This window comes from Pelodiscus sinensis, chromosome 1 (genome assembly GCF_049634645.1).
Source record: "Pelodiscus sinensis isolate JC-2024 chromosome 1, ASM4963464v1, whole genome shotgun sequence".
Classification (NCBI taxonomy): domain Eukaryota; kingdom Metazoa; phylum Chordata; order Testudines; family Trionychidae; genus Pelodiscus; species Pelodiscus sinensis.
Genome location: NC_134711.1, coordinates 326,539,796 through 326,562,242, shown reverse-complemented (window position 1 = coordinate 326,562,242; position 22,447 = coordinate 326,539,796). Strand labels below are relative to the sequence as shown.

Genomic DNA, 22,447 nt, shown 5'->3' with positions numbered 1-22,447 from the left:
CATCGGGGTTTTAACACTCCAAGCTTCCTTTGAATGTCATATTACTGTAAAGCCTGAACATCCAGTGCAGACCATGGGCACAGACAATAGAGGGGTTCCCAAGCTACCTAGCACTGCCGGCCCTCCAGCCCTGTCACTGAGTCACCCCGACAGCCCAGCTGAGTCCTCTGCCGCTGCACAGAACAGCTGCCAATGCAAACAGCTGGCTGCCTTCGCCGTGCACTTGGCATGTTATATAGTAATAGAGATGTAGTCGCGTTAGTCTGGTCTTGCTGAAACAAAAGACAGGACATGTTACAGACAGTGAAACCTGCCTACATACCCAGTTCCTGCTAGAAGGGAGCCACTGACACCGGAGGTCTTCACCCTACAGCACAAGGAGTCACTGGAGAGGTTGCACGGGCAGCAGGCAGTGTGTGTTCAGATAGGAAGGCCACTGTGTTTATGAACCATGTTTGTACCTTCCCTTGGGAACCACTTGGCCGTCAGGGAACTCAGCTGCTTGGCTTCCTGTGCACCAGCTTTAATCCCAACACAGCCAATGGCAAACGGCAGGAGGCCAAATCCCAGGGGATGGGGAATGATGCTAAACAAGTGGCCTGCAGCACCAGCTCTGTTCCTGGAATCTGGGCTTGTCACCAGCATTCGTATGGTTCCAGTTAGTCACATGGCTCCCTTGGAGATGACCGAGCGGTAATGATGATGGTGTCTCAGCTGTGATCTTCCTGAAAATAAATAAATAAATAAACACGGCCAGGTTTCTCCCAAGCAGCCCCCTTTCCTGTATCACACACCCAGGGTGCCGTCCAGAGAAAGGAGATTCCACAAGGCTCTGTAGAGGGAAACTTCTCTTGGATTGTCCCAGGAGGGGAGGGCCCTTCCCTTTTCTCTGAGTTATGGAAAGCGGGACCCATGATCCAGGGATCCCCAAAATTATTCACAGACCTCAGTGATCCACGGTTAGCTAAGCCTATCCGGCCATAATCTCTGGGCATCCACTGCTGCTTCAGGACCCTCTCCAGCTCCCTGCTAGCACAGGCTGATCACAGATGTGCTACCAAGGCCTGTCACAGCAGCACTGCCCCCAGGATCTGCTGAAGGGGCCTCATACACGGTAGAGGAGGGAAGGCTGATTAGAGGAGCTGATGGGCCATCACGTTTCTAACTTTCCAGAGACATTTAACATCAGAGGTGCTGAGATGCAAGGTTTTCCAACCACCACGGTGTTCAGACTCAGTTGTTTACGTGTTTGTTCCCTCCTCCCATTCTGATTAGCAAAAGCTGCCAGATTCATACGGTCTTGCTTCTGAAACCCTGTCTCCACATGCGGTGCCTCAAAGCACGTACCCTGGTTGCAGTTGGCTTCATCACATGTGGTGGTGGACATACCCTCCAATCCAGAGCAAAAAGGGCAGAGACGTTCAACAACATTGATTTAGCAATTGTCCATGATTGAGAAACTGACACAGGCCTTGGTAAATTGCTCCAGCGGTTAATTACTCTCATAGGCTGTGTCCAGACTCAGGGTTTTTTTCGAAAAAGGTAGCCTTTTTTCGAAAAAACGTCACCTGCGTCTAGACTACAGCCGCGTTCTTTCGAAATTAAATCGAAAGAATGCGGCTTTTCTTTTGATGGCGGTAAACCTCATTTCACGAGGAAGAACGCCTTTTTTTGAAAGTGCTCCTCCCCCCCCACCCCACCCTCTAGCATGCACAAATACATATACTGATACATGCAGGTGTGGGGCTTCACTTGAATCAGTTTTGACTTTGTTTTTCACTTAGTTTTTTGTTGTTGCATGTATGAGCCAATGATCCATCAGGATAAGAGCAAAACTGTGGATGTGGTCCCTGCTTACAATGAAATGTGCGCTCTGCTTCCTAGCAAATTGTTCCATGTATGGATGTTGATGACTCTGTACCAAGGCTGTTCCCCACTCTGGCACCTCAAATGCAGGATGTGTGGGCCTTCAAGAGACTTTTTAAAATGTCTTGCCTCTATAGGTTACTGCTTAAAAACTCCCCACGGTCACAGATCCCCTGGCCTTGGGTGGTATGCTGCTATCACTCAAGTGAAAAAAAACCAACTCTTTTTGAAGCCTGGAAGATTCACTTGGGAACTTCTACCAGAAAGGTACCCCAAGCTCTGTTACCACAAGAGAGCTTGAAAAAACCTGTAATCTCTGATAGCTGATCTCTCAGTCTTCGGCATGCACACACAGACCTATTAACTTTTAGGACACAAGGACCAGATCATAGTCTTAAAAAAGGAGATTTTATTAACAAAACAAAAAGATACACTTGACAAAGCAGACTTGGTTGCTAGGTGTTACAGAGCAACTGAGAAAAACATATGAAAGCACAGAGAATTGCTTCCCTGGGATTCAGCTTAAGTTATATTATATAGGGAGAGGGCACCTGGACTCAGCACAGAGGAATTTAACCAAGCAAAACAAAGAAAATAACCTGACCACATCTAATTAAACATTCCCTATCACTTACATATCCCTAGCTTCAAGATCCAGTCCATATCTAGACATGGGTATTCCTGTCTGGTTCAATTCATCCTTTCCCCCCCAGCTCCTGGTTTGAATTCTCACAAAGGAATTGCAGCAGACAGAGTCCCCTTCAGTTCTGATCTCAACATTTTCTTCCAATTGGTTCTCCCAGCTCACTGCCAACACTTCCTGGATACCCTGGTTTTAACCCTTTAGTTACTGAATGCTGAGATGTTTAGAAAAGAGCAGCACCCCTCCCATCCATCACCCTTTGTATAACACTTTGCAAGCTTAACAGAAATCCATCAAAATTCACAATGCTACCTACAGTCAAACACACAGCACCAGCGAAATCCAGAGGAATCTTCTCTGCTACTGACACCAACGGTTTATTGCTGTGGGTAAAATATGCCCAGGACTTTTTTTTCTTCTATAGCTTCCCATGACCCTCCATCTGAATATATAATGTGTCTCCCCAGCAGAGGCCAACCTCCCAGCTTGAGAACCCCTGGACTAGATGATCTAACGGCTGCTTCTGGCCTTAAATTCTAAGAATCATTGTCTTCTGTGGATTGTTACCTTGAATGCAACATTAACAAGATGCTCCTCTGGCACTCAAAGAAGATCTATACAGGCAAAGAATAATTAGGACTGTCAACATAAAACTGGGACATGCGGTCTCTTTAACCTCTGAACCAGGTCCTTTCCTGTCTTGGGAGGAGCCTTAAAACTGTCCTACTGTTCCAGCTGGGAACAAAACACCCCACCTCTGCTAAATGCCTATCCCTAAGCAGATCCGACTGGACACCACATTCTCTGACCTTCAGGTGCTTGTGACCACAGCTATACAGTCACCCTCAGCCTCCTTAGAACAAAGAGGGTTATTAGTAAATAGCACAAAGCATTGGAGAAAATGGTTATAAAATAACAGGCAGCTGTTACCTGGCTACATTCACCTATCTCACATGTCAAAAAAGCTACGTTAGACGGACGTTGTTCTGCTCTCAGATTATCTGGGAACCTGGAATATATGTATTCTCCCACCACCACAGTGAGGAACAGGTGCAAAGACAGCCGATATTGTTGCAGAGCAGTGACCAGACCAAAGGACCAGCCTTCCTGGAGTTGTGATTGGCCTCTATGGGCTTTCCAATGACTTCCACTCAGCCTGGGTTGCCTAAAACAAGAGCCCTCAACACGGGGCTGCATTTCTTCAGCCTCAGGAATCCTCCAAAGTCTGCCTTGCTGGGGTCAGCATTGGTTTAAATTTGCCACTTCCCTGTTCTTCCTTTTCCCTCAAAGCTCTGCTCCCTTCCCCATCTCTTCCCAATAGGCCCTCCCTCTGCTCCTCCATGGTCTACCTCCTGGACAGGCCAGCATTGGGTAAGAGCTGTCCTGGGAGTTCTGGCTTCTATGAGAATTCCCAGATTCTCCACTTAGCCTGGGTTCTAGGTCTTAGAAGGTAAAATGCAGAGATGGTGTGAGGCTCTGGCTCCCTGGGCAGCTCTTATCATGACCCAGCTCAGGCTTTCAACCTGGAGAGCATGGAGACTTAGTTAAAGAGGAGGAGTGGGAGGGAAGGATCTTGGAGGAAGAAGCTCCAGGATGCAACAGGTGATGGTAGCTGTAGCCTGTGTGTTTTGTCTCCCATGTCCTTAGCATGTGATGAACAGACCTTTCACCTGACAAATGCCCTGATTACCCTTTCACGAAGGTGTTTGCTTTTCACACTGTACACGATTGGATTAAGCAAGGGCGGGACTAGCAGGGAAATGTAGCCCAGAAGAATCTGCAGCAAGGGAGAAGAGCCCTTCCAGAATCTGTGTATCACAGTTAGGCCAAGCTCTGGTACATAGAAGAGCAAGACAGCGCAGAGGTGGGAGACGCAGGTGTTCAGGGCCCTGAGGCTCTCCGCATGGGACGCGATGCTCAACACTGTTTTGAGGATCATCACGTAAGAGAAGAAGATGACGAGCGCATCCAACCCCACCGTTAAAAGGGTAACTACCAAGCCATAGATGCTGTTGACTGTAATATCTGCACAAGCCATCGTCATGACCTCCTGGTGCAGGCAATAGGAATGGGAGAGGACATTGTCTCGACAGTATCGGTACCGTTTTAGGAGAAGGGGGAATGGGAATACTACAGCCACCCCTCTTAGCACAAACACAAACCCCAACTTTGTTATTCTCGGAAGGGTCAAGATAGATGCATATCTCAAAGGGTCACGAATTGCAACAAAGCGGTCAAAGGCCATTAACAACAGTATGGAAGATTCAGTGAATTGAAATGAGTGGATGAAGAACAGCTGGGCAAAACAGCCATCGAGGTTGATCACTCTAGAGTTAAACAAGAACACGCCCAGTATTGTCGGAATGGTGGATATCGATAAGCCAAGGTCAATGATGGCCAACATGGAAAGGAAAATGTACATGGGCTCATGGAGGGTTGGATCTGTTTTTATAATGAACAGAATGACTGAATTGCCTACTATCGAAATAACATACATGAAGCCAATGGGGATAGAGACCCAGAGATGGATGTCTTCCTGCCCAGGAATCCCAGTGAGAAGGAACGATGCGGAGATGAATTTGGTGTCATTGACAGCTGACATAATGTACCAGGCAGGTCCAAGGAGTTTGGAACTTTGGTTCCTGGAGGAAAAAAAAAGAACAGGGACTAAATGATATGTAGCGGGACATCTTTCTGCTCTCAATGCAAGTCGAGAGATTCCCAGGAGCTCAAGGAAGATCCACCAGAACATAGGCTTGGATTTAGAGCACTGATAGGAAGATAGGCCCTGCCAAACTGGATGATCAGACTTGTAGATCCAGTGGCCAAGTCTAGATTTTCCAGAGGAAGGTAGAAGAAGCCCTGCAATCAGCAGCTGTGAAACAACCTGCTCTCACGAAAAGTTTTCCTCTGACACCCACCATTTTGGGTGTCAATCAGGAAGCTGAAAGTCGTTCTGGGTATGTCTACACTGCCACCCTAGTTCGAACTAGCATGACTAATGTAGTCATTCGAACTTGCAAATGAAGCCCGGGATTAAAATATCCTGGGCTTTATTTGCATGTTCCTGGCCGCCATCATTTTTAAATGCCCGGTAGTTCGAACTCACTGCCCGTGGCTATACGTGGCATGGGCTAGGTAGTTCAACTTAAAGCTCCTAATTCGAACTACCATTACTCCTTCTGAAATGAGGCGTAACAGTAGTTCAAATTAGGAGCTTTAATTCGAACTTCCTAGCCCGTGCCGCGTGTAGCTGTGGGCAGGGAGTCCAAACTATCGGGCATTTAAAAATGGCGGCGCCCGGGAACCTGCAAATAAAGCCCGGGATATTTTAATCCCGGGCTTCATTTGCAAGTTCGAATGACTACATTAGCCACGCTAGTTCAAACTAGGGTGGCTAGTGTAGACATACCCTCTGAGAGCTCTTCTTTCAAACTACTGTAATTAGATTTTGTGCTTATCCAGCTAACAATCCAGTCCCTCTTTGAATGCTGCTTAGCTCCTGAGCCCCATGGATAGCTTGTGGCTGGGAGTTCTGCAGCCTCCTAGATTGCTGTGTCACTTTACAATTGTGACCTGCCCAAGACATCCTTTCCGGGCTTCCACTTCTGTGTTAGGACCTGTGTGTACAAATACATGGCAAGTGCATGGAGAAAACACTCATCGTATTTATCTGTCCTGCATTGAAGCTAGTTATAAACATCTTCCATTGCCTCAACATATATATATATATATTCTTTGTTTTCTCCACTCTTGAGGGACTAGTTTATGCCGCTGCCTCTTTGCATGAAATGGGATCAGTTCTTAGAGCCAGATTCATAATTCAGTAACAGTGACATCAACCGCATCACTCCAGATTTACATGTGTAAATTGGATAAGAACTAGGCTCTGTTCACTTTCCCTTACCAAATGCTCCTAGTGACACACTCCAACCCCAAAAATCCCTTCTAGAGGGTTTTGCCTGGCCAGTGCTGACGGAATCCAGAGAGTCCGATCATCCTACAGGCTTCTCTTCCTCCTCACAGGACCTGCATCCTCTCCCCATGCAAGAGTCTGTAGATACCTGGAAAGTTACAAGCAAACACTGAGAGTTACTTCAGCTGGGCAGAGAAAGCGTGAACATCACATATGGCTGAATAGTGAAGAGAGTCAGTTTTCACTCATATGCTCTTTAATGTTTTAGTTACTTCAGCCATGCTCGTGTAACAGGTGATGGACATAAATTACATAAGAATGGCCGTACTGGGTCAGACCAAAGGTCCATCTAGCCCAGTATCCTGTCTGCCAACAGTGGCCAATACCAGATGCCCTAGATGGAGGAATCACAACAGGTGATCCCTCCCCTATCACCCATCTCCAGACAAAAAGAGGCTAGGGACACCATTCCTACCCATTCTGGCTAATAGCCATTGATGGACCTAACCTCCCTGAATCTATCTAGCTCTTTTTTGAACCCTGTTAAAGTGCTAGTCTTCACCGCATCCTCTAGCAAGGAGTTCCACAGATTGACTGCTCTGCATGAAGAAAAACTTCCTTTTGTTTGTTTTAAACCTGTTGCCTATTAATTTCATTTGGTGACCCCTAGTTCTTATATTGTGGGAATAAATAAATAGCATTTCCTTATTCACTTTTTCCACACCAGTCATGATTTTATAGACCTCTATCATATCCCCCCTTAGTCTCCTCTTTTCTAAGATGAAAAATCCAAGTCTTTTTAATCTCTCTTCATATGGGACCTATTCCAAACCCCTAATCATTTTTGTTGCCCTTTTCTGAACCTTTTCCAATGCTAATACATCTTTTTTGAGATGAGGTGACCACATCTGTACGTAGTATTCAAGCTGTGGGCATACCATGGTTTTCTATAGAGGCAATAAGATATTTTCTTACATACAACCGCTATCACACTCCCCTTCCCTGCATCTCCACTCTGCTGTTTGCTGAAACACAGACAGATCAGCAGTTCTGTTCTCTGACACTTTCTGCAAAGTCTTGCAAAGCTTTGGCAGAAGAACTGTCTGTGTGACCCTGAATGTAAATGTTAGAAACAGCTTTTGGTCAGGTAACCGAAGACAGTATCATGCCTCCTTTCACTGAACAAAGAGTTAATTCCACAAACACATGGTAAATAGTGTTTGGAGTACTTCTGGAATATTTTCTAACCCCTTTACACAGTTATGTTACCACTCCTCCGTCCTGTAGAAATTCCAACAACGGTGCTGCTGGCTTTTAATACGTATTCATGTCAGGAAATCTTGCTTTGTAATATTGTATTACAATGAAAAAACTGGCATAACATTTGCACATATGTCAACCCATTCCTTCCCCTGTGATCTTCTTCCAGAGATGATTTCTCAGGCTAGAGTGTGATTTGAAATGTTGCATCTGGATTTCTTGAGAACCTGAAACTATCCCAGTGTCCGAGCCAGACTTCAATTGTTTGTCAGCAGACAAAGGTCTTGTAGCTCCTCTAACTCTGACTGGTTGCCCTCACGTTCTGTTCTATCCACCAGGAGCCTGTATTCGGAGTGGTAATAGGCCTTGGGATCAGGCTAGAAAATACTCATTCCATGAGCACTCACTCTCTACTATTGATATTCAGAAAGAATGAGGGTTTGCAGGAAGTGCATTTCATAGTCACATGCATGAGTGTTCACAGAGATGGAATGTCATGTCACACATGAAAAGAATCTTTTGCTTTGTCTCTATATCTATATCTATATCTATATCTATCTGTATTGTGTTAAATATCTGGCACATGGGAATAGTACTGGAACAGACACGGAGCTTAGCTGCCATAATGAATGTCTGTGTTAAACCCAGTTCTCAAGATATTTCCCGAAGACCAGGGCTACTCAAAATGCAGCTCGTTTGTTTGTGACCTGCTGTGCGGTTTGGGTTTACACAGGGTTCAACCCATGGCCTGCAGGTGGGAGCCAAAACCAAAAAGTAGTCAATATAATGGTCTTCTGTTGATAAGCGTTTTAGTAGTTAAATTCCTGGATTGTCATTGCTCATTACAAGTGCTGTTGTATGGGTGGAAATTGGTTAAATATTGCATTTTATTAATATCACCAGAACTGACTTGAATGGGGCCTGCATGTTGTTTAGTCTTGCTTTAATCTTTGTATTCATGCTCATCAGTGTGAAAGAAGCTATTTGCAAATACTTGCATATATAGTTGCGTATATATGCACCCACACTTAAGTTGCAGCCGTTGGCACATGCTATGAGTGTCATTGTGGCCCCCAGAGATTCCAAAGTTGAGTAGCCCTGCTGTAGAGCTACCTTGGGTTATATGGGTGTATTGAATTAAACCAGATTGACTTTTCTTAGTTTAAGAGCAGGCTGAATGAAAACAAGCAGGAAGGGAAGCAGCAGCTCAAGAAAAGCCGTCGTTCAGTGAGCGCTTCAGAGACAACACCAGAACTACAAGCTGGGAAGAGCCTGTGTCCGGGCTCTTGCCAGGTTACCCAGCTTGTTCTGCCAGCTCTGGGAGTCTGTCTAGAGATGGGGCAGCTGTTGCTGAGAAGCTCTTCCGACTGACAGACATGGCTGGGGAAGGCTGATGGCCCTCAGCCTGTCTGGTTACGCCTCAGAGTGGGAGGGACTGGGGTCAGAGACCTGTACAGACTGTTGGTTGAAAACCCTCTTATTCCCCCATCTTATGCTTTCTTCCTGATGTCCAGATTAAACTGTACTTTGGTGAAAGAAAGAAAGAAAGAAAGAAAGAAAGAAAGAAAGAAAGAAAGAAAGAAAGAAAGAAAGAAAGAAAGAAAGAAAGAAAGAAAGAAAGAAAGAAAGAAAGAAAGAAAGAAAGAAAGAAAGAAAGAAAGAAAGGTTAGCTGTTAGCTGGCCACAAGTCTCTCCATTAGTTACAGACTCCAGAAGAAATACCTCCAATGCTTAACCCACTTGGATCTCCAGGGTAAGGTCAGTTCACCCTCAGCCTTCTGTAGCTTAAGGCTCAGTCTGGGCCTGGGAAGACCATTGGTTTCCACGTATGAGAGGGCAGACTATGATGCCTGACATGTGGCACTCGCAGACCAGAGAGGGGCAAAGATGCCGGTAGCCCTGTAACTCTGAGGAGTATCTACAGAAGTTCTGTGGCCCTCAGCTAGTCAGGAAGGAGAAATAGGCCCTGTCAGGCCTGTTACCACAGAGCGACGCAGCTTTGACTTCCTGCCTTCATAATTCAACCAAAACCTTTGAAAATGCATTTGCTGATTAAATATTGAGGATCAAATGTATCTGAGGAAATTCAGGAACAAGTCACAGATAGTCTATGGAGTCTCTTCTCACACAGCTGCTTGCGGGATCAGGCCCAGAGCACAGAGACCCGCTAGAAATGGGACCCCTTGAGAAATCCTCAACTCAGGACATCAGGGTTTAAAAACTCCGAGCTCGTTATAAATTTCAGGTTTTTGCGCAGTTTGAATTACTCACCGTGGAGCATGAGCAGATGTAAGGGAGGGTTTTCAAGCCACCTAGCGCTGCCTGCCCTCCAGTCCCATCACTGAGTCACGCGACAGCCCAGCTGAGTCCTCTGCCGCTGCACAGAACAGCTGCCAATGCAAACAGCCTGCAGCCTTCGCCCTGCACTTGGCATGTTACAGACAGTGACACCTGCCCACGTACCCAGTTCCTGCTAGAAGGGAGCTGCTGGCAGCAGAGGTCTTCACCCTGAAGCACAAGGAGTCATCGGTGAAGTTGCTCAAGTAGAAAGCAATGTGTATTCAGATAGGGAGGCAACTGCCTTTATGCAGCATGTTTGTACCTTCCCTTGGGGCCACTTGGCCATCAGGGAACCTCAGCTGTTTGGCTTCATGTGCACCAGCTTTAACCCTGTCACAGGAGGCCAAACTGCAAGGGAGTAGACATGATTGCACTCTTTAAATATATTAGAGGGATAAATACCAGAGAGGGAGAGGAATTATTTAAGCTTAATACCAATGTGGACACAAGAACAAATGGATATAAGCTGGCTAGTAGGAAGTTTAAACTTGAGATTAGACGAAGGTTTCTAACCATTAGAGGAGTGAAGTTCTGGAACGGCTTTCCAAGGGAAGTAGTGGGGGCAAAAGATCTATCTGGCTTCAAGATTAAACTAGACGGGTTTATGAAGGGGATGGTTTGATGAGATAACATGATGTTGGTAACTAATTGACCATTTATTTTCAGAGGTAAATAGGTCAATGGAGGGATGACAGGAGTTACTATAGAGAAATTTCTGGGTGTCTGGCTGGTGAGTCTTGCCCACATGCTCAGGGTTTAGCTGATCGCCATATTTGGGGTCAGGAAGGAATTTTCCTCCAGGGTAGATTGGCAGAGGCCCTGGAGGTTTTTCGCCTTCCTCTGTAGCATGGGGTACAGATCACAGCTGGAGGATTCTCTGCATCTTGGGGTCTTCAAAGTATTTGAAGGCTTCCATATCTGAGATATAGGTGAGAGGATTATTCTGGGAGGGGTGGATGAGATTCTGTGGCCTGCATTGTGCAGGGGGTCAGACTAGATGATCATAATGGTCCCTTCTGACCTTAAAGTCTATGAGTCTATGGATGGAGGGATGATGCTAAACAACTGGACGGTAGCACCAGCCCTGCTGCAGGCTCCATTGCTGAAATCCAGGCTTGCCAGCACTGCTCGTATGGGTCTGATTTCTCACATGACTCCTTTGGGGAATGCTGAGTGGAAACCATGATGCTGTAATGCCTTTAATCTTTATTAATCATAATAATGATGATAATAAATTAATTAATAAACCAGACTTCTGCCTGATTGCCCCCTCTCCTGCATTAAAAAACCCTGAATGCAGCCCAAGGAAAGAAGATTCCACAAGTCTCCAGGAGGGGTAATCCCTTCCTTTTTCCCTGAGGAATAAAAAGGGGGACCCAGGATCTCAGGGTCCCCAAAGTTACACACAGATCTCAGTGACCCACTGGTAGTCAGACCCAGCCACCCATAATCTCTGGGCCTCCACAGCTGCTCTAGGACCCTTGCCAGCTCCCGGCTAGCACAGGCTGGTCAGAGATGTGTTATTAGGGCCTGTCACAGTAAACGCTGCCCACAGGACCTGCTGAAGGGAAGTTGTGCAGAGTGGAGAGGGCTGCACAGAGTCGAGAAGGCTGGTTGGAGTAGCTGATGGGCACAGCTCCCCAGCCAGAGCCTGGTCGGGAGAGGATTCAGGTGGCTGGAGATGAGCAGCCTCCCGGCTACTGAGCTTTCAGGGAGCAATGATTCATTTTCCATGAAAACTCTCCCCATGACATGGGTGAAAAGGAAACATTTAAGTTTGTGCCAAATTGTTTCATCGAGGTTGGAGGGAACTCCCTGCCTCTGTCCCTCGTGCTACAGCCCCATGCCTCTAGGTGGCAGCACTAGCCCCCTTCCCACACTGAACTGGTCCTTGGGGTTGTAAGAGAAAGGAGACTCCAAAGAGATCCACCCAACCTTTTGTTTGGTTCTCACCCCTTGCACCACCTATCAAGGCACCAAATGAGAAGTCCACACACCAAGTTACAAAGAAACTCTGTTTTATTATCTATAAGCTAGGGAAGGGAAAGAGGACTAGGGAAAGAGGAATAACTGGGTCTGGAAACCGAGGCACTCACACCCAAACACCCAAACATGCACAATGGGGACAGGAGAGTGAATGTGAGGTCTTCTGTCTTCCCCCGCTGCAGGGAAAGCCGACTTCCAGTTTTCTGTCCAGATGTCCAAGATCGGGAACAACTAACCAGCAGTAGGAGCTTAGTCTGGACCCTAACTCAGAACCCACCCTGGCCCCTTTGTGTTGTCTCATGGGTGAGTTAGCCGTGTCTAGTCCAGGCGATCCGTGCCTGCAAGTGTGCTCCCCAATGATCAAATACACCTTCAGATGCTACCCCACCCTTCTAGCAAGCCCGTCATCAGTCTTCTGAGGAGTCCTGTCACTCAGAAGCAGCACCCACTGCACCCTGTTGGGGAGCCGGCTAGAGGACGAGATCCCAGAGCCCTCTGAGCGCCCTCTACTTATGCACTCCTGTTGCCTAGCAACAGTTCCCGCTCTTTCCCTGTTTTCCCGCCTTTTTCCTGAGCAAGGCAGAAGGTGGCTCTCCAAAATGGAGGCTCGCCTGTGGTGTGAACAAAACAAAATGGTGAACGGACAAGTCAACAACTTCATCGTCTCAGCTGAATTGCTGACTACCACAGAGCGAATGTGAACGGATGAAGAAGCCCGCATTGACAGGGTGACAATATTTCCCAGCAAGAAAACGGGAGACTCCCTAGGTGCTCAGCACGGATCATACTTGGGATGCAAGAATCCCAAGCACGGCTACAGGCTGGGGACCAACTGGCTAAGCAGCAGCTCTGCAGAAAAGGACCTGGGGATCACAGTAGAGGAGAAGCTCCGTTTCCCCTAATATCTCACCCCTGCTCCTCTTCTTCTACAGAGACTCTGCCTTCCAGCGAGCTCAGAGCCAGGCTGAGGCAAGATGATATTTCCTGCCTTATAATTGAACACTTTTTCAATGCCTCCCAACATCTACAGTGGGCAAAGCCAAATTCAAGGAAACATGCCCCCCACCACCACCCTACTCATTCTACCCAAGAGATTCCCCTGGCACCCGGAGGACTGAGCCCCCCTCCCAGAGAAGACTGGGGCCTCCACAGCCCTCATGTCTGGAATCCAGCACCGTCCACACACGTCCTCCATGTGTGGCTGAAGGAGAGTCGGGCTCACTGGTGCCACTTCCTGACACACCATGCTATCCCTCCTGAAACATGAAGATGCCCCACAGGAAAAACTGGTCCCAAAGAACCTGAGCTTTTCACATGTGACAGGCAGATTCTATGGCAGCTGAGAAGACCGTTGTGTCACTGCCCCCCACTGTTATCGTGGTATCATTGTGTTATGATTATGAGATAATTTTAATGCAATATGATGGGAGCTAACTTAGCTACAACAAATCAGGAAAGAGATCTTGGAGTTATTGGGGATAGTTAGAGCAACTAAAATGATTACGGGTTTGGAATGGGTCCCATATGAGGAGAGATTAAAGAGACTAGGACTTTTCAGGTAGAAAAAAGGACACTGAGGGGGGTTATAATAGAAGATATAAAATCATGAGTGGTGTGGAGAGGTTAAATAAATAAAAGTTATTTACTTGTTCCCATAATATAAGAACTAGAGGACACCACATTAAATTAAAGGATAGCAGGGTTTAAAATAATATTATTTTAAAATAATAAGTGAAAGTTCTTCCTCACACAGCTCACAGTCAATCTGTGGAACTCCTTGCCAGGGGAGGTTGTGAAGGCTAGGAATATAACAGAGTTTTAAAAAGAGCTAGATAAATTAATGGAGGTTAGGTTCATAAAAGGCTATTAGCCGGAGGGTAAGGAATGGTGCCCCAGGCCACTGTTTGTCAAAGCCTGGAGAAGGATGGCAGGAGACAAATTACTTGATCATTGTCTTCAGTCCACCCATTCTGGGACACCTGGTACAGGCCACTGTCGGCAGACAGAATACTGGGCTAGAGGGACCTTTGGTCTGACTCAGTGTAGCCGCTCTTCTGTCCTTGTAGAAAATGTGTCTTGTGAGGTGTCTATGGAAAAGATTGGAAGATTAAGATGGTCTCAAGTGTTTGCATGAGTTATGGACTATTAGAGGAAGCAGTAGAGGAAGTTGTATTTCTGAAAAGATCGCCCCAGAACTGCTGGAATTAGGCTGGAATTGGAGGTCACTGTACCTCTCTGGACAAGCTGAGACCCTTTTCCACCCCTTTCCAAGGAACAAGGGAAGCACTAACAGAGGGGAAAGGGAGAACATCTGGGCCTGAGTCTCTTACCAGACCCTCCCTCACACACACACAGATCAGGTCTGCCTAGGTGGGGAGTGGACCTGGCAGGTGTGTGTTGTGTACAGAGCCATCAATAGTGGTCAGAGTGTAGGCTGACTCCTAGAGCTCCTGCATTACTCATGTCTGTGACACGACTCAGTCACAAGCCCCTGGCTGAGGGAGTGGAGGGAGGGTGGGTGTCTGTGCCCGTTGAATAACCCCTGTCCACAGCTAGCGCAGCCTCATGAATCACGCAGCACCCAGAGTACCCAGGAAGGGGCAGGACTGTGACTGCAGAAAAGCTCTGCTGCTTGTTTCATGGCCCTTGATGTTTAAGCAGAGACAGAACAGTGACAGGCCCAGTATCATGGGAAACAACAGCCACCTCCCTTCTCTTTATTGTTTCTATCAACATGAATTCTGAAGTCGGGGCAGCCAGCAAACAGCTCTTTAGGGGCCAACATCCCACCAGTTCCCTGGCTCTTCCAAACACAGTCACTTTGTAAATGCTGCTTCTTCCCATGGTCTCCTTCCCCCATCGCTCCTCCCGCACCGGCCCCTCTCCCAATGTGCCAGCCTTAGGCCCCATCTAACCCTCTCACAACCCAGTGGAGACCATTACAGCTCATGTTTTCAAGTACATAAAGGTCCAGGATGGAAGAGGGGGCCATGGCCCGTGTTTTTGTCTCCCATGTCACCAGCGCCAGAGCTGGGTGATGAAATGACCCTTCACTTGATGAACACCCTCATGATCCTCGCACGAAGGTGTTTGCATTTCACACTGTACACGATTGGGTTCATCAGGGGTGGGACCAGCAGGTAGAAGTAACCCAGGACAAACTGAAGCAAGTGAGAAGAGCTGTTCCCAAATCTGTGTATGACAGACAAGCCAAACTCTGGTACGTAGAAGAGCAGGACGGCACAGAAGTGGGAGACGCAGGTGTTCAGAGCCTTTAGACTCTCAGTGCGGGACGCGATGCTCAGCACTGTTTTGAGGATCATCACATAGGAGAGGAAGATCAGTAGTGAATCCAAACCCATTGTTAAAAGTGCAGCAGACAGGCCATAGATATTGTTGACTGTGATGTCCGCACAAGCCAACTTCATAACTTCCTGGTGTAGGCAGTAGGAATGGGAGAGTACATTGGAGCGACAGTATTGGAAGCGTTTCAAGAGAAAGGGCAGTGGTAATATCACAGCAACACCTCTTAGCACACACACCAGCCCCATCTTGGCTACTCTTGGCAGGGTTAAGATAGAAGCGTATCTCAGTGGGTTACAGATGGCAACGAAGCGGTCAAAAGCCATCAACAAGAGAGTGGAGGATTCAATTCCTTGAAGCAAGTGTATGAAGAACTCCTGGGCAAAACAGGCATCCAGGCTGATCTCCCTAGAGTTAAACAAGAATATACCCAGTATAGTTGGCATGGTGGATATTGATAAACCAAGGTCTGTGAGGGCCAACATGGAAAGGAAAATGTACATGGGCTCATGGAGGCTTGGATCTGTTTTTATAATGAATAGAAGGAATGAATTTCCTACTAACGAAATGGCATACATGATGCAGAAAGGGATAGAGACCCAGAGATGGACGTCTTCGTGCCCAGGTATCCCAGAGAGAAGGAACACAGCAAATTGGACTTTGGTATCATTGACAGCTGACATATTGTACTGTAAAGCTCCGAGCCTTTTTTTACTTTGCTTCCTAAAAGGAACAACAGGAGACTAGATGACATTTAAGTAGACATCATTCTGCTCTCAAGGCATGTCTAGGGACTTCAAACTGCAGTGTGAAGAAGATCAGGTAAACTATAGTCTTGGATTTATACCACGGCTACGTCTAGACTGGCATGATTTTCTGGAAATGCTTTTAATGGAAAAGTTTTTCGTTAAAAGCATTTTTGGAAAAGAGCGTCTAGATTGGCATGGACACTTTTCTGCAAAAGCACTTTTTGCGGAAAAGCATCCGTGCCAATCTAGACACGCTTTTGCGCAAAAAAGCCCCGATCGCCATTTTCACGGAAAACATATATGAGCTGTCTACACTAGCCCTTTTGCGCAAACGGGAGCAGAATAGTATTTCTGCAAGAATCACTGATTTCTTACAGTAGGAAGTCAGTGCTTTTGCGGAAATTGAAGCGGCCAGTGTAGACAGCTGGCAACTTTTCCAGAAAAGCCGCTGATTTTCTGGAAAAACTGGCCAGTCTAGACATAGCCCACCAATACCTAGATAGACACTGCCATCCTGGATCAGATCTCCAATCTATCCAATGCAGGAACCAGTGGCCAGGTCCAGATGATTTAGACTCTATACTTTAGAGGAAGGTGGAAAAAAGCTTCCTATAGGAAACTATACGATAACCTATTCCCAGGGAATATTTTTCACTGACACCCACTAGTCAGACATATTTTGTGGTTTAAATCAGAAAGGTTTAGAACCCTTCCAAGATATATACTCACAACTCTAACTGGATTTGCAGGTTACCCATAAAACATCAAGTCCCTCTTTGAATCCTCCTATGATTTTGGCTCCTATGATATCTTGTGGTGGAGAGTTCCACAGCCTATTTGATCTCTGTGTGATTTTACAGTTTTGACCTTCACACACAGAGACGCTTTCTGGCCCTCCACATGTGAGTGAGTCCCACCGTATCATGGCATATGCATGAACACATGGCCAGTGCATCGTTAAAAGTGTCATTGTAGTTATCATTTCTGCATTGGAGTTATTTATAAATGTCCTTCATAGCCTCACTATATATATTTTGTATCATTTTCTCCACTCCAGATTATGTCACTGTCTCATTGTGGTGCATGGGGCAAATTCTAAAGGGACAGATTCTGAATTCATAGACTCATAAACTCATAGACTTTAAGGTCAGAAGGGACCATTATGATCATCTAGTCTGACCCCCTGCACAGTGCAGGCCACAAAATCTCACCCTACCCTCCTAGAATAATCCTCTCACCTATATCTCAGATATTGAAGCCCTCAAATACTTTGAATACCCCAAGATGCAGAGAATCCTCCAGCTGTGATCTGTACCCCATGCTACAGAGGAAGGCGAAAAACCTCCAGGGCCTCTGCCAGTCTACCCTGGAGGAAAATTCCTTCCTGACCCCAAATATGGCGATCAGCTAAACCCTGAGCATGTGTGCAAGACTCATCAGCCAGACACCCAGAAAGTTCTCTATAGTAACTCCTATAATCCTTCCATTGACCTATTTCGCTAATTCAATAACATTGAGTTCTGTTAGAGAAGAAACAGGCAGCCCAGGAGCGGATGGGGTAAACGGAACCGCTTGATTGCCCACGCACGTTTACCTCAGACATTAACACAATGTTTGAATGACCCCGAATTGGCAGTAGTCAGAACCTTTTATCTATTTTAGTATGTTAATTCACACGTCTATCACTTCTTTTCCTAAAACCTTATTTAGTAATGTTAGCTCCCATCAATGATTATTAATACGCAAATAATGACTACAAGTATACCCACCCCTAATTACTATTTATAAAGTTTCTAATTAAATCAACAATTTCCTATACTACAAACTAACAGGTTACAGATATTACAAGGAAGCTGACCCTGAAGATGTTATTCAGAGTCAATGAGGATAAGCAAGAGACACAACAAAGTAGAGCAGCTCCATACTTATCTGCTTTCCGAGGCTCCAGAACGAGAAAGAGCAAGGTTATATATCAAAGATAATACTGGTCTTGACTGGACCCTATCTTCCCACACTACAAAACAAAAGGAAAAAGCATGTTTAAGGGTGACACTGTGGCTGGAATCCTGAACCACTAATGCAAAAAGGCCATTCCAAGCCTATTAATTTTTTTACCACCCGAAAAGTTCAACTGTGCGAATATTGTATACAGATGTGGTCTCCTCACCTCAAAAAAAGATATTTTAGCATTAGAAAAGGTTCAGAAAAGAGCAACTAAAATGTTTAGGGGTTTGGAACGGGTCCCATGTGAAGAGAGGCTAAAGAGACTGGGACTTTTCCATTTAGAAAAGAGGAGACTGAGAGGGGATATGACAGAGGTCTATAAAATCATGAGTGGTGTGGAGAGGGTGAATAAAGAAAAGTTCTTCATTAGTTCCCATAATATAATGACTAGAGGACACCAAAGAAATTAATGGGTAGCGGGTTTTAAACTAATAAGTGAAAGCTCTTCTTCACCCAGTATGGCTGTTGTTAAGTCACTGCAGGTTTTCGTGTTTAAATTCAGTTAAACCTGGACTCTATCAACTTTTCCTTGACAAATGCTACTTTTGAAGCACTCATCCCCCAGGAATCCCACCTGCTTGACAGTATTTTGACACTATTTTGAAATAACTGCCTGCAAAGTAAACGTGGACTAAATTATTTCGGAATAGCGCTAGTTGTTTAGTGTTCCAGAGTAGACATACCCAAAGAGAAATACCTCTGCTGCTAAACACACTTAGTCCTGCAGAACAAGGACAGTTGATCTGCAAAGGGCTATAACTCAAGGCCCAGCCTGAGGCTGGAAGGACTGTCGGATTCCACCCTACAAGAGCGTAGGACACAATGCCTGACATGTGGCAAACGCAGAGCAGAGAGGGGCAGTGATAGCGAGAGCCCTGTGACTCTCAGGGTACTTAAAGAACAGAAGTGTTGCAGCCTTCAGCTAATCAACAGAAAGGGGTCCCATTGGCTCTACTACCACAGAGCAACACAGCTCTGAATACCTGTTTTCAAAATTGAGACAGAAAATAAAAACTTTAAAACTGCATTTGCTGATTAAATATTGAGGACCGCATAACCTTGAGGACTAATCACTGATATATTACGGGGTCTCCTGTCACACAGATCCTGGCAGGATTCTACAGGCACCTCTGGAAATAGGACCCCTTGAGAAATCCTGACTTAGGGCATTAGGGATTTAACAGTCAAATCTCATTTTTAATGTCAGATTTTTTGTGCAGTTTGAATAAGCCACCAAGGTTCATGGGCGGGGTTCTCAAGCTCCCTAGCACTGCCTGCCCTCCAGCCCAGTTCCTGAGTCACCCCGACAGCCCAGCTGAGTCCTCTGCCGCTGCTCAGAACACAGAATCATAGAACACTAGGACTGGAAGGGACCTTGAGAGGTCATCAGGTTCAGTCCCCTGCCCTCATGACCCAGTACTATCTAGACCATCCCTGATAGACATTTATCTTACCTACTCTTAAATATCTCTAGAGATGGAGAATCCACAACCTCCTTAGGTAATTTATTCCGGTGTTTCACGACCCTGACTGGTAGGAAGTTTTTGCGAATGTCCAACCTAAACCTCCCTTGCTGCAGTTTAAGCCCATTGCTTCTTGTTCTATCCTCAGAGGCCAGGAAGAACAAGTTTTCTCCCTCCTTCTTCTGGCAACCTTTTATATACCTGAAAACCACTGTCATGTCCCCTCTCAATCTTCTCTTCTCCAAACTAAATAAGCCCAGTTCTTTCAGCCTTCCTTCATAGGTCATGTTCTCTAGACCTTTAATCATTCGTGTTGCTCTTCTCTGGACCTTATCCAGTTACTCCACATCTTTCCTGAAATGCGATGCCCCGAACTGGACACAATACTCCAACTGAGGCCTAATCAGCGCAGAATAGAGCGGAAGAATGACTTCTCGTGTCTTGCTCACAACACACCTGTTAATGCATCCTAGAATCATGTTTGCTTTTTTTGCAACAGCATCACATTGTCGACTCATATTTAGTTTCTGGTCCACTATAACCCTTAGATCCCTTTCTTCCGTACTCCTTCCTAGACAGTCACTTCCCATTCTGCATGTGTTAAACTGATTGTTCCTTCCTAAGTGGAGAACTTTGCATTTGTCCTTATTAAACTTCATCCTGTTTACCTCAGACCATTTCTCCAATTTGTCCAGATCATTTTGAATTATGAACCTCTCCTCCAAAGCTGTTGCAACCCCTCCCAACTTGCTATCATATGCAAACTTAATAAGCGTTTGCATATCTATGCCAATATCTAAAATGTTGATGAAGATATTAAACAGAACTGTCCCAAAACAGACCCCAGTGGAACCCCACTTGTTATGCCCTTCCAGCAGGATTCTGAACCATTAATAACTACTCTCTGGGAATGGTTATCCAGCCAGTTATGCACCCACCTTATAGTAGCCCCATCTAAATGGGTAAAAATATCATGCGAGTCTGTATCAAGTGCCTTACTAAAGTCTAGGTATACCACATCCACCGCCTCTCCCCTAGCCACAAGACTTGTATCATATCAAAGAAAGCTATCTGATTGGTTTGACATCTGCCAGTGCAAACAGCCTCCAGCCTTTGCCCTGCACGTCTCACACTAGAGACAGTGAAACATGCCAACGTACCCATTTCGTGCTATAACGGAGCCAGTGGCAACACAAGGAGTCATCGGAGAGGTTGCACGGGCAGCAGGCAGTGAGTATTCAGATAGGGAGGCAGCTGCCTTTATGCAGCATGTTTGTACCTTCCCTTGGGGCCACTTGGCGATCAGGGAACCTCAGCTGCTTGGCTTCCTGTGCACCAGCTTTAACCCCGTCATGGCCAACAGCAGGAAGCCAAATCCCAGGGGATGGTGGATGATGCTAAACAACTGGCCTGCAGCACCAGCACTGCTGCAGGCTCCATTCCTGGAATCTGGTCTTGCAGCCCTGTATGGTTGTGATTAGTAAGAAGAAGAAGAAGAAGAAGAAGCCAGATTTCTGCCTAGCGGACCCCATTCCTGCAATACAAACCCAGAATATAGGGCAGGAACGGATGATTCCACAAGTCCCCAACGTTCCAGAGAGGAAAGCCCCTTCCCTTTTCCCTGAGGAATGATAAGGGGGACCCAGGGCCCAGGGATCCCCAAAGTTAGCACAGATCTCAGGGATCCACTGGTAGACAGGCCCAGCCACCCACGATCTCCTCAAATGCTCTAAGACCCTCTCCAGCTCCAGACTGATCACAGATCTGCTACCGGGACCTGTTACAGTAGCCACTGCCCACAGGATATGCTGAGGGGCCATTGTACACGGTGGAGGGGGCTGCACAGAGATGGTAAGTCTGGTTGGAATAGAAAGGGATGTGAAGAATAACAAGAAAGGTTTCTACTACTATATTAGCAACAAGAAGAAGGTGAGGGAAGGTGAGGGTTATTTACTGATTGGGGGAGTCACCCCAGTGACAAATGATGTGGGAAAAGCTAAAATACTCAATGTTTCTTCTGGGTCTTCACAGACAAGGTCGGCTCCCAGACTGCTGCACAAGGCAGCAGTGTATGGGAAGGAGGAGAGCAGCCCTCGGTGGTGAAAGAACAGGTTAAGGACTGAAGAGAAGTTGGATGTCCACAGGTCTGTGGGGACAAATGCAGTGCACTTGAAGCTGCTGAAAGACTTGACTGATGTGATTGCAGAGCTACTGGCCATAATCTTTGAAAACTTGTGGCTCTCTGGCTGAGTGCGCAAACCAACCAGTAAAAGTTTGGCACAAAAGGGACTTTAGCCCAAACGGGAGCAGCACAGTATTTCCGCAAAAGCACTGACAATCTTACATGAGATCGTCAGTGCTTTTGCGGAAATTCAAGCGGCCAGTGTAGACAGCTGGCAAGTTTTTCAGGAAAAGCGGCTCATTTTCCAGAAAAACTGGCCAATCTAGACACAGCCCCAGAGAAGCCTGGAGCCTCCACAGCTCTCATGACTGGAATCCAGTGCCCAACCACACACACACACCCTCCACATGGGGCCAAAGGAGAGTCGGGCTCACTGCTGCCGCCCCCAGGTACACCACGTAATCCCTCCTGAGACATCAAGACACCCCGCAGGAAAAGCTGGTCTCTTCTTGAAGAAGCTGAACTTTCTATATGGGACAGGTTCTAGAGCAGATGAGAAGGCCATAGGGTCACTGCCCCCAGTTGTTCTCGTGGTGTCACTGTGTTATGACTATGAGAGAGTTTTAATGCATCTTGTAGAAAATATGTCTGGTGAGGTGTCTATGGAAAGGTGAGGACTGGAGGATTATGATGGTCTCACGTGTTTGCATGGGTTCGTTTTGCATCTGAAGTTATAAATATTGACTATGTACCTGGGTAGACACCCACAATGCAAAATATTTCATTTCAGTCTAG

General features: G+C 46.3%; 2 protein-coding genes across 2 annotated transcripts; both read right to left on the bottom strand.

Moving 5' to 3' along the window:
* Positions 1-4,175: 4,175 nt before the first annotated feature.
* On the bottom strand, positions 4,176-5,111 carry LOC102462761 (olfactory receptor 51G2-like). The gene has a single exon (XM_006126574.4). The coding sequence runs from the start codon at positions 5,109-5,111 to the stop codon at positions 4,176-4,178; it is 936 nt and encodes a 311-aa protein (XP_006126636.4).
* Positions 5,112-15,061: 9,950 nt separating this feature from the next.
* Positions 15,062-15,997, bottom strand: LOC102462522 (olfactory receptor 51G2-like). Its single transcript, XM_006126573.1, has one exon. The coding sequence runs from the start codon at positions 15,995-15,997 to the stop codon at positions 15,062-15,064; it is 936 nt and encodes a 311-aa protein (XP_006126635.1).
* Between the last annotated feature and the right edge of the window lie 6,450 nt (positions 15,998-22,447).